This window comes from Corvus brachyrhynchos, unplaced genomic scaffold (genome assembly GCF_000691975.1).
Source record: "Corvus brachyrhynchos isolate BGI_N302 unplaced genomic scaffold, ASM69197v1 scaffold302, whole genome shotgun sequence".
Taxonomy (NCBI): domain Eukaryota; kingdom Metazoa; phylum Chordata; class Aves; order Passeriformes; family Corvidae; genus Corvus; species Corvus brachyrhynchos.
In genome coordinates, this window is record NW_008237244.1 from 2,940,073 (window position 1) to 2,953,305 (window position 13,233).

The window sequence follows — 13,233 nt, forward strand, 5'->3', positions numbered from 1 at the left end:
TAGCCAAAAGATAAAAGAAAATCAGCTAATTCCTCTCAAGATTTCTGTTTGGCAATAAACATTCTTGTCATTCACTCTAGGCTTTTAACCATATTCTGCTAATTCTCAGTTGGTTTTAGACATCCTCCTGAAAGCTCTGAAAGCTGCTTTACAATCTGGCATGCAACACTACATAAAGCAGTTGTAAAATATTGACATTAACATTGTATTTTGCATCTTGTTACGCTTGACAAAAACAAAAGACCAGATGGCTTGTACTTTCCAATAAAAACAGATTAGCTATGTAATTTAAAAGATGTCCAAGACTTAGTTACTAGTGAGTCTGAGCACATTTCTTTTATATGAAGAAAGTGTATCAACTGAAATTAAAAGAGACATCAATCTAATAGGTAAACAAAACAGCAATTTATGGCTATTTATGGTTATTTATTGGAATTCACTGGGCTGATGTTGCTGAAATTTTATCTGTTAAAACATCCTGCCAATATCAAATCAACTAGTTTTAAAAAAATTAATATTACTACAGTATTTTATACACTGTATATAACAGTAATTTTGAGATTATTGTACTGAAACTAGAAAAGAAACCTATTCTACTGATTTATGTCAGAAATAAAGTTGAGATTTTCACTGCTAACTCAAAACATACTACCTAAGGGATTCCATAACAGTTCATAAAATGTCTTTGTTTTTAAAAGGTATGGTCTGTGGTATGTATTTTCTACGAAGAAATAGAAGAACATATGTAGCATCAGATGTGTGTACTTTAAGAAACTGTGGAATGTGAAATCCACAAATCCAAATAAAGCAGGTGGTATAATTTGGGAGGGAGGACTGAATTTAAGTTTAATGACATTACCAGGTTATCCTACCAGACTAATTCTCACTCACTGCATGACTTCAATGAAGCTCTCAGTCCTCATGCTGATTTCGATTTAGTTGAAGTGCTATTTGATGCGTTTCATCTGGAGTTTTATTCACTTCAAACTACACTTCATTTACCCAGGCTGCTGCTGTACTCATTTGTTTTTCTACTTTATTACTCACAAATTGGTGTTGCTTAGTTTAGATAAATTGTTGGAATAAATTCATTTTATAAAGTTTTTTATTTAATTAATAAATAAATAAGTCATAGAAAGAGATCACATCACAGGAAAAGAGTGAGAAAACTATCAAAGCACACTAGACCACAGTATTACAATAAGTGTTGGTCTAACAATATCTCCTAATAAATGCCAATAGATGGTTTGCTGTTCTAAGGCAGGACCATTCCCTTGCCTCCACTCCCCAAAACTACAGGTCTTTCCAGTGGGGCATGCATGGTAGTACAATGCATTTTTAAAAGAAAGAGACAAAGAATAAAAAGAGGCAAATTGCATGAGAGAATCCAAGAATGCACAAGACAGAGAATGCAAGGGCAAGACCAGGAACACGAGACAGAGTGTGAGGGCGGGTGTGAAACAGTGCACGAGGAAAAGCACAAGAAACCAAGTGTGAGCGAGAGACAGAGCACAGCGAGCACGAGCACGCGCAGAAGAGCACAAACACACTCATGAGAAAGCAGCAGCACTTGAATACCATTAACTTGTCAGATGACAGATGTCTTTAAAAATTAATCTCTAAAATAATTTTTTTGATTTTGCACAACTACGCCTGCGGTTTACAATATAGTAAAGAAGTCTAAGTTTGCCATTCAACACTAATTTATTCTTACAGTTCGCTAACCAGGATTACTAACCAGAGCTTAGTGTTAAATGTCAGATAATGAAAGGAAAGGTTGTCAATTGTAAAGTCCTGAAGTACTCTGATTAGTGCTGATTATAGGGTATCCTGGAAACATTTATTTTTTATGTTACAACACAATGTTACAACACAACAGCAATTAATTTGAAGTCGTTAATACTTTTGTAAACTATTGATAGAAAATATGACAAAGTCAGTTAGGCTGCTACCACCTGGTGGTGTGCTGATAATGTTAAAACCCATTTACATTTAACATGGTATCACAGCTTGTGAGAGAAAAATTAGTATATTCTTTACATGACACTAAGAATAATCATAGATGTAGACTTTTTTTTGTATAATCCATTAAGGTTTCACAAACAAATGTATCTTAAAATTAGCTATACAACGCAACGTTTGAAGCCAAAGTATTTAACCAGCAACTTGCTTTTTTATTAATTTGTCACTTTATGTAAAATTTTTTTGCATGGATTTAGTCATAAAGTAATGTTACAGACAGCTACTGCTCAAAATGAGGGATAAAGAAAACTAATACCTTGTCCCAAGTATTGCAAAAATGCATTTTCCTGAAAATAGTTTTTATAAATGTAACCTATTAATATAAACTATTACACACTGACATTTATGATCACAAGATTTGAACTGTAGAGATAAATTTAAACACTGAATTTCCATGGCATTTAAGGCTAAAAAAAATTATATAGCACATTTCATAATAAAGTACAGAACTGTTTTCAGAAGAAAAATATTTCTATTTAACATCTGAACTACTACAAACAGTTTAAATATCTCATCACAATGTTGAAACACTTCCAACTGTAATAAGAAACAAAGGAAAGTGTAGTAGAAACGCTGTGGGTTTGGGATATTTGGGGGGTTTACCCCCAGTTTGTTGTTTTTTATTTGGTTGAGTTTAAAAAAGAAAAAGCTGACCTGTTCAGTTAAAAAAAATCAAGCTTGCCATCAGTATGTAACTTCAGCTTTTGTATCAGCTCAAGAAAGAATGGTAACTGGTTCCAGAAACCTACAAGGTCTAGAAGAAAGCCATTTACCACAGGGCTTCTGTATCACAGAATATGCAGAGTTGGAAGGGACCCACAAGGGTCATTGACCTTAAGTGACTGGCCCATACAGGGACTGAACCAGTGACCTTGGCATTATTACCACCATGCTCCAGTTCTCTCAGCCAAACTGTAGTGTTTATTGACAGCTATCCTTACAAAGAAACCCATGAATGATAACAGATGTAATAGCAGAATATGATAGAGGAGACAGAGAAGTTTACAGATATATATGAAGCTTGGCATTTTTAAATCACTCATAAAAAATGCAAATGTAATTGTGCACATGACTTAAACACACTGTACAGGCTTAATGCTCACCAATATTTGTGGAACTTGATCAGCTTGCCATAAACAGCAGTACTGAATGAGGGGATAACCGGAACAGGGATGCAGTATAGTCCTTTACTGTCCAAAGAAGTCAGTGCTGCTTGAAAACCGAATATCTGGAACAAATTCAATTGGTCAAATGGTATACTATCACATGATTAGATTACTTTCAAGATATTTTATAACATAATATATGTATTTATAAATATACTCAGTAAATATTAAATAAATTGTGTATTATTTTTAAATAATTCATTTTCCCCAAACATAAATACAGCTACAAAAAAATCTACCTCAAATAATGCCCTAGAAATGCATGTAAAAATATTTTCTTTGCTCAAAAAGTGTTAACTACGGTCTGATGAATTTTAAAAAATGCTGAATTAAAATTTTTCAATTCAAATACTTCAGTCTATATCCTTTAAACTTGCAGATTACATGCTGCTTTTCATATAAAGTAAAATCACTTTGAGTAATTATAACAACGCTGGTACAAAAGAGTGGTATTTAAGGAAATCAGAAGGTTCCCTTCAAAGCTTTTTTTCATAGTAAGAGCCTGCCTAAAGAAAGATTCACCACAAAAATTCTTTATGATATTTCCCTGTTCAATATGGCAAACAAACTGATGTAGAGTTGCCTTTTAACATGCTCTACCACCCTTCACAAGAACAGGACACTTCAGCCACTATTAAAGCTAGCAAATAAACCCTTTAAAACTCAAAGCTGATGTCCAACTTTTGCTACTAAAAGGTTTTCTGAAGAGAAAAAAAATCCTCTCAAACTGAAAAACATACAGATAGCTTGCAGTACTGCAATTCCTATCACTTAAAATGTGACAGAAAGTAAACATGTCACCCAGAATACTGAAAGCTTGCCATGCAATTCTGGAACACAGGTTCTTGTATGTAGATAATAAAGATTTAAATAATTAAATTCTTACTAAAAATATCAGCATGGAAGTGAAGAGATAACTGGGAAATTGAGAAAAATTAACAGTAGTAGTAGTAAATATTTATGTTTTAGTAGCACCCAAAATGTTTCAAACTGCCTAAACACATCCAAAAAGGCTGGAAAGGCCTGCTTTAAAACTCCTCCTCAGAGCAGATGCCAACTGAACCATCTCAAAATAGTTTTCCATACCATAGGCTTCCCTCAGCCTCACAATAAGAGATCCTCTCATATAATGCATCTTTAATTGAGAACATTCAGAGATCTGTCCTCTTATAATGAAAAACAATTAAGTTCTTTGTTAGCAGTTTTTGATTGCATATCTTCACTATGGTGGTTTTGCTCTATCAATACTACTAGTGATGGTTTCTCCGCTAACATCCCATCAAGTTTGTAAGTGTGTTTTACAGCAATATATGGATCATAAGAGCATTCTATCAGATGAGGAAAAAGGTTTCTTTCTGAATTATTTTAATTCAGTCTTGTCACAAGAACCTTGGGGCTTCAGTTTGCAGTTTCCTCATATGAAGCTCTCTGTGCGTATTACAAAACACTTGGCTCAAGTCAGAAGCAGCAATCCCAAACAACAACATTCTGTGAAATGTGTTTACTCTATGGCCTTTTAGATTAGCTGAAAACATTCTTACAGGAAACCTGCTAACACTTAGGATTAACTATATGTACACAATCTTTTTTCAGCACACTGCAGTAAGAAACACATCTCAGGCCCTCATTTACCTTCAGATAGCAGTGTGAGTAACAGTAGTGAAGCAGGTTGTCGGATGGCTGGCCAAGGCTGCTGACCACGTGCACCAGTTGTTCAGCATACATCGGCACTGAGTGCTCCAGGTTAACCTTATCCACCAAAATTCGGATGGAAGGTAAAGGCCGCAGGGGCTGGAAACTTGCAGCATTTAGCAGTCCACTTAAGTTCTAGGGCAGGGGGGAAAAATCATGTAATAATTATATTACAGATGTATTACAGATGTATTATTTATCATATCTGTATGTTCTTACTCAAACATGCAAGCGAATCTACATCTAATAAAGTATTTACAGATACCATGGCATTATACTATGAATCCTCAAATCTTCTCAAAATACTTTCTTTGAAGTTTAAAATAATCAACTTTTTATCCGGAATTGTCTTGGGTGCAGGTGTCCAGGTGCTGGTAGTCAGGGGTAGCCTCTGTGAGGGGACACCAGGGGCTGTCCAGGCCAGGTTCAGCCCGTTCCAGCCAGTGCTGCAGGAGCCCCTCCACAAGGCACAGCTGAGCTCCTCAGCCAAACTGGGGCCACCTCTGTGCAGACAGATTTTAGAATGGGCAAAAATGTCACACAGGCTGCAAAGACTTGGAGAAGTGAGAAGCAGCAATATGAAAAGCAAGGGCAGAGAAGGAGGGGAGGCAGTGGTGCTCCAGGCACCAGAGCAGAGAGTCTCTTGCAGCCCATGAAAGAGACAACACAAAAGCAGACATCCACACTGCAGCCCACGGAGGCCCCCATGCTGGAGTAGGTGGATATGCCCTGAAGGGTACTGCACCCTTGAGGAGAGCTCATGCTGGAGCAGATTCTCCCTCAAGGACTGAAGCCTGGAGGAAGGACTTGCAGTAAGGCAGAACAGTGCAAGAATGAGGGAGTGCCAGAGATCAGCTTTACAGTCTGACCCCCATCTTCTATTCTCCATCCCCCTCTGTTGTGGGATGGGAGGTAGAAGAGTCAGGGAATAACGGAGTGAAATTCAGTCTGAAGGAAGAAGAGGGATAGGGGATATATATTATTTGGATTCTTAGCAATAAGTTAAATTATTTGCACCAAGACAAGTTTGTTTTGCTCATACTAGTAATTGGTAAATGATCTCCCCCTCCACCTGACCAGTCCCATTCTTCTCCCCCATTCTGCTGAGGAAGGGGAGTGAGAATAGCTGGTAATCATCTGCCAGCTGGCCGATGCCAAGTCAAAATATTTCATCCTATAAAGTATTTGTTTACCTTTTTATCACTCCAAAGCACTATCACCACAATAATCTCATGCTGATCTAGCCTTTACACTGTCATCTGTTATGTATTCACAGTTATGCCAGGTATCTCAGCAAAAGAAGATGCCTTTCCATAGAAAATAAATACCACAATTTTAGACATCCAAGTCTATTTTTATGGCATCCATTAAAATGGAGTACTGCATCCAGCACAGGTTGGACATGGGCATACCAGAATAAGTTTGTTGGAAACAAAGTGGTTATGGGGTTAGAGCACATGAGCTCTGTCTCAGGAGAAACAGAGACAACTAAAGTCATTTAGCCTGGAGAAGGCCAGAGAAGGATCCTACTGCTATCTACTGCGACATACTGGGAGGGTACAGAGAAGAGAGAGACAGAAGAGGTGCTAATTCAGTGCTTGACAGAACAACCCCTGGAACATCCTGCTCTTGCTTTGACCAGGACACTGAACTCCTGCAGAACACCTCCAAACATCTCTTCCAATCCAAATTACACTACAAATCTAAAAATTTTATTAAATATGCATCAAAATAGGACAATAAGTTGATGTATGTACAATTTTCAATCTGAAATTCAAAATCATTATTTTAAATAAGTTTGGCTTCATTCAAGAAATGTAAATTGAGACTCCAAGTAATGAGTACACCAACCAAAAAGTTCACTGGAATTCAACTTCTTTGCCTCAAACCTACAACAAACATGGGACTGTTCTCCCATTATAAAGATACCATCTGCCCATGCCCATAAGGTGAAAAGCACCACCACCCATTGCACTACTCAGTGCAATGTATTAGAAAGTGCTAAAAAGGAAAAAGCCTTTCTGAGCAACCTGTTCCAGTGCTTCACCACCCTCTGAATAATGGATTTCTTCTTAACATCTAAACTAAGTCTGATCTCCTTTAGTTTAAAACCATTGTCCCTTTTTCTGTCATTATCTACCTGTACAAAATTCCCTCTCCCTCCTTTTTAGAAGCCCCCTTCAGGTACTGAAAGGCCACAGTGAGGTCTCCTCGAAGCATTTTCTTCTTCAGGATGAGCTATCACAGCTCTCTCAGCCTATTAGATGAAATACTGGACAAAAATTCCTAGAAATTTAACTCAAGACTTGATGGGGCTTTCTCTTCTTCCCACTCCTTCCTGATGCATAAAACACTTTCCAGCCTTCGGCATGAGAGAAACCTACTGCAAGTCTTCACTACAAGCCACAGATTTATCCCTACAGTACCTCAGCTTTGTGCATTGAAGAAGGTGACCTATAAGAACAAAACCAGTATAGGATTCTTCAGCTGGCATTATACTACGCATATCCAAAAGATAAAACTAACATAGGCTGTTAGGAAATTTCTGTTTCTCTGAGCTAGTCATTCAGCAGTTAAATGCCCAAGTCCTGCTGACATCCTGTCTGGAACTAGCACAGAGCTGGCTGTTAACATCTATGCAGTCTCTGTCAAGCCTATTTATTAAAAGATTTCACACTTTACCAAGCTTGCAAAGACCTCCACAACAGGTTCTCTTCTGATCAAAAGATCTGATCAACTGCTTTTTCATTTGCTTGATGCTTTAAAATCTTTTTTATTCATAAGTATTTTTCCTATCCTTACACAAGACCTTCACTTTCCAAGTCTAACTAGTCAGACAGCACTCCTTTTAGGTATCTGAATTTAAGGCTCACGGGCACCAAACTACTCCAGAACTCAGTGATACCTCCAGCACATGAAATGATAGGCCAGTAAGAAAATGCATATATATATATATATATATAGAATAGCACATACTGATATAAGGAACTGAATTATTATCTGTGCATACATACCTTCTCACCCATGATTATGGGCAGCAAGTGGTCTAGTAAATTGAATTCTGCCACAGGGATTATAATTGTACACTTAAGAACAGTGAACGTTGTAAGTCTAGTGGGAATGTATTCTTCCAGTGATGCTATTTCTTCTGAGCTTGGCATAGTTCTATTTCCATCCATAATATCTACAATAAATGAAGATTACATATGTTTCACTAAAATATATAAAGTTGATGTTTTAGAAATGCCTAGAGACTAGCAAAAAGTGCAAAGCTCCCCCCACCCCTTCATAGTTAATAATGTTCCACACTGGTTTTACCTAAGGCTAAATGCAATACTAACTGGATTTTCTCTACCTGAAATCTGTATTGCTCTCAGAAACCCATCTTAACAGTTTACCATAACTTGTTTCCATGCATTTTCATCCTGTATGACTATTATTGTGAACTAATAAACACCAATAGGAATACTTTCTTCTCTAAGACTCCAAAATTAAGCTAGAGTAGACAATGAAATAAGCCATTCTTACTCAACATGAGGCTTATGACTAAAACAAAGGGCTTTCAAAGTGTCTGAAATTATCTCAAAAGTATATCCAACACTGATGGGGATATTGTTGCTAATTTTATCTTTATTTTACATTTTGCTCTTTGGACTCATAAAATCCCCAAGAGGTTTGGAGTTTTAACTATTTGAAAGCTGCACCTTCAAGAGCACTAAACGGAGTCTGGTTTAATTAGTATATTTGTGTATATGCAATAGGAGCAAACCTGGCTTAGTTTTGCTGTATGGTTCATACTCGTGTTCCAGAGCACAAACTATCATTTTCATTATCCGGTGTACTGCGCTGCTATCCAGTCGAAGATTGAGTGGACCCACAATGAGGCTTTTTGTCGACATCTCCTGAACATTTCCCAAATCTTCACTCTTTACTGAAGAAAGGTCTTGCTGATTCCCAGAAACTACAAGAAGTTTTATAAAAAGTTACACAAAACAATTGGACATAATAACATTTTTTATCAGCTACTTCTGTTTCAAATTCTGTGATCAAAGACTTATAAACATACAGAAAAATGTAACAATGCAAATATAACACATGAATATACAATGACTAGTTTAACAGGTTTCAACAAAATTATTCCTGGTAAATGCAGAGCAAACAGGACAAATTTCTGCCTTGCTTCCAAGCACAGTACAACTTAGGAACTCTTCCATGAACTTCCTGTTTCTCAAATTTGGGACTCTTTGGAGGTGTCTATACTTCTGTGGCAACTTAACCCCACATGTCAGTGACAGCCGTGGTGTTCAAAACTTTCTACAGCTTGTCACCAAGATATCCATCCCTAATAATCAAGGAAAAGGTGTGGTGCAAAGACACATGACAGATCTGGGCCCTTGAAAGGTGAGTTGCCTTGACAAGGTTAGAAGAACCAGACTGCCAACTAAGATAAACCTTTCCTTCCATTCACATTTGCCCCCATTCACTGATGTACAAGCAGCAAGAAAGAAAATTTCTTATATCATTATGTCTCAGACTGTTTTTTTTTAAGAGCCAACGGAGATAAACGAGTAGTTTAGTAAAGTAGGGTAATAAGGTAGACCAAAATCACACATTCACTGTATACAGGCTACTCATCAGCTACCAAACAGCACAACTATTTCTCTAAACATACTTCATGGAAATTCTTCAGTTAAATCATGCAGATTTCAGAAGCTCAAGTTTTCCTGTCACATATGACTTGTAAAAATATACCCCCATCCCTCTAACATACTTAGTTTGCAGAACTTCACTCTGATTTTTTTTCCTAACAGATCACTTTGAAAGTGTCTTCATTGCTTTGACACAAGCACTAAACATTAAATGTCTTGCTGACCATTACATAAATGAACAGTCTGACAAAATAAACATCAAGATTAAACGGATTCTGAGACTACAGAAGGGCAATGGAGCTGGTGAAGGGCCTGGAGCACAACACTTATGAGGAGCAACTGAGGGTGCTGGGGTTGTTTAGCCTGGAGCAAAGGAGCTCAGGGAAGACATTATTGCTCACCACATCTACCTGGAAGGAGGGTGTAGCAGGGGCAGGAGGTCAGTCTCTTCTCCCGTGTAAGAAGTTACAGGATGGGAGGCCTCAAGTTGTACCAGGGGCAGTTTCGATTGGATATTGGGAAAAATGTCTTTACTGAAATTGGCTACGGGCATTGGCACAAGCTGTCAAGGGAAGCATTGTAACCACCATCCCTGGAAGTGTACAAAAAATATAAGAATGTGGCACCTGGGGACACAGTTTAGTGGTGAACATGGCAGTGCTGGATTAACGGTTGGACTCAATGACTTAAGAGTTCTTTTCAACCTTAATAATTCTATGATTTCTGGTTGCCCAAGAGGAATCCAGTCATTTACCCTTTTGTCTCTCTCCTTTACTGAACTCTTTTCACTGCACTCATTCTAAACAGTCTTTATATTGAGGGAAGTTGAACTTGGGGGAAAAGGAAGCAAGGATAGGGGTTTATTTCCCTTATGTTTAAATCATACTCCATAAAACATTGTTGCTTCTAAGCACTGGTGAGGAAAAAGGTCCTCAAATAAACTGAGACTATGCCAAATTTGATGCACAGCTGGCCTAATGCTCTGCAGGTCTTTAGAGGCTTATACACTCAGCAGAAGAATTAACTTTATCCTTAAAAGCTCAACAGAAGTTGATGGTGAGAGCATTTATAGCCTCTGCTTCCCTTGGTTTGTCATTTTTCTGAGAAGAAAAAGAACAGTAAAAGAAAGATAAAAGGACAGAAGGACACTACCTTATAAAACCTATTGAAATCTTCAGTTGGAACTGAGTTACAACCTTTTGAATAAATCCTGAAAAAGATTTTTTTAAGACCCAGCTTACAGACTTCTGCATTTATTTTATAGGCAGTTAACATACATACTTTTATCCTTCCAATTCTACATGGTATTCACTTCAGATGAACACTACCAAAAGGTGTAAAAAACTGTAACATCACATAAAAAATAATAAGTCCAAAAATAATAAATCCAGAAGTAGTAACAGCCTACCTTTTTAAAGAAGAAAAACCAGACTTGCCTGTATATGTTGTATGTATGTGAACAGGATATCTAAGTTTCAGAATTTATACAAGCCAATTTCTGGAACAGCTCCATATAATTCCAACTAAGTGCAAAGAGAATGGGACACAAAATCTATTGGTTCTACAGAAGTAGGTGATCACAGGTGACTTGAAACTTCATGGATGCATAAAGACAGCCAATTTTCAACCACTGAGTTTTCAAGCTCTCTGGAAATCACATGTCTACTTCTAACCGACAAAAAATATCAAAATGAGTGCTGCATCATAAACTTGCCAGCAAAGCAGAGAGGTACACATTACAAACAAAAGGTAACTTCAACAGCATGCCCTGCTAGGTCTGTGGGTCATGCAAATCAGTGGTCAGGGAACTGACAGGCTACGTAATGTTTCGGGTAAATTGTTCTGCACTGAAATACGAAGCAAAAAACCAGAAAAATAAAGGAAGGGGAAGACAGACAGAATTTCAAAATAAGACTACTGTGCATAACTATCTTGCTTTCATTCAAAATACTGAAATTGATTAATGCACTTCTGTAAGTGACAGATGAAAATTCCTAAGGGTTAATGTTATCCAGGAGGCACTTGTGGTTTAATCAGTAATCCTATGCTTCAGGAAAGGTTAAAGGTGCAAAGAATGTGTCAAACCAAAATTGCCTTGGCAGATAAAAATCTTACAATCACAGTAACTGCCTCCTATGACTTAAGTTGGGTTAGGTTTTTTGTGGTATGTGGTGTGCACTAATTGTAACTAAAAACAGTTATACCAAAATAAATAGTAAAATGCAAACTTTCATATAAACAACACATTAAAAATACAGCAGATATATACTGTTTTCAAAATCTTAACATATTTATACCTTCATCTTAAATAAGTATTTTACACCTATTCATTTATATTCTATTTAATAACTATGCATTTAGCCCACAATATGGAAAAATTAGCTAGAAAATTACTAGCAGAAAGCATCACATTTGCTTTTCTGAGGAATAAAACTATTTGAAAACTTAAGATTTTAAGTTCTTGGCTCTAGAGAAACAACAACCATTTAAACTATTTAAAAATTAATTATTCCGTTCTTTTACGCAGCCAGGTTGCTGAAACTAAAGAAGTAATACTGAAAAAAAAGACTTGATAGGAAACCAAGATACATTTTGTGAGGTGTTTTCCTAGTGTCTGATGGAGCAAATAGAAGCCAAGGCTCTGAGAAAGCATTCTGGAAGAAAAAAAAGGAGAAGCTAAGGAGGGAAAAATGTAGCCAAAAAATATGAGTAGCCTGGCACTGAGTAAAAGAAAAAAGTCCTTCCAAGTTCAGTAATTTCTGAAAAGGGTTAATTAAAAGTCAGGAAGAGAGATGATCATAACATTCCTTATGCATTCAGAGAAACAAGACAAAATACTCCACAAAATCAATTTTTCTTCATATTGCACATAGTCTGTGCATATTTTAATTTCTATACTAAGGTTCAAAGAGGAGATAAGGCTTACCTGAGGTTTTCAACTTCTCTACATAGGAGTTCAATGTGCAATTAAACATTATATCATTATTAATACTAGAAGATGTCTGCAGTAGACATCTTCTTAATTGTACATTTTCAGAGCTTCACTCCACACTCATGGTACAGAGGAAAGCCTCAGTCAGGAAAGAACTGTTAAATTTCCTGGTGTATGCCTCTACTGCTGAAGGCAACAGCATCATTTACTTATTTTTCTGAGTTTTTCACAATCCATCCTCTCAGGAAACTGGAAGGTTCTTTCCTACTACTCTTAGCCTTAATGTCCACCAAGTCAAGAAAACACAACTGAACATCAGGAGTTGTGATTTCTCTTACACAGAAATAGAAACACAAAAAAACAAAATCCAGATGAATTGGACTACGAAGCAAGGACTGTGGACTATGAAGATAAATTCAGTCACAAAATAGCAAGAAGTTCCCAACAGATATCCAGAGAAATAGTATTCACAATAATAAATACAGATAGGGAAGAAGGTATTATTAATTTGACAATAAAACTGCAGAGCAGCAGCTGTAGATGACAGCCTTCTGAGGAGTGAGGGGGAAATTATATCACAATTAATGCTAAGAATATGTTTAAAAATATAAACATACTACTTGCTGATAGATTAACTCCTTTGTCCCAGCTTTTGTGACACTGCAAAACTAGATATACTTACTGCATTAAAATCACTTCTCAGACTTAGAAAAGAATTGATAGGAATCTCAAAAATTATTTAGAATTGGCCAGTATCTATGTGCACACGGTT

At 36.8% G+C, this 13,233-nt stretch overlaps 1 protein-coding gene across 10 annotated transcripts in view; it reads right to left on the reverse strand.

Annotated features, from left to right (window-relative positions):
- VPS13B (vacuolar protein sorting 13 homolog B) overlaps nt 1-13,233 on the reverse strand; it is a 437,850-nt gene that overhangs the window by 355,939 nt on the left and 68,678 nt on the right. For all 10 annotated transcript variants that reach the window (XM_017730363.1, XM_017730354.1, XM_017730356.1 and 7 more), the window contains 4 exons: nt 8,650-8,841; nt 7,895-8,064; nt 4,821-5,015; nt 3,126-3,250 (listed from right to left, as the gene is read on the reverse strand). In XM_017730363.1, the coding sequence (XP_017585852.1) occupies nt 3,126-3,250; nt 4,821-5,015; nt 7,895-8,064; nt 8,650-8,841 (682 nt within the window). The remainder of the gene's footprint in view (nt 1-3,125; nt 3,251-4,820; nt 5,016-7,894; nt 8,065-8,649; nt 8,842-13,233) is intronic.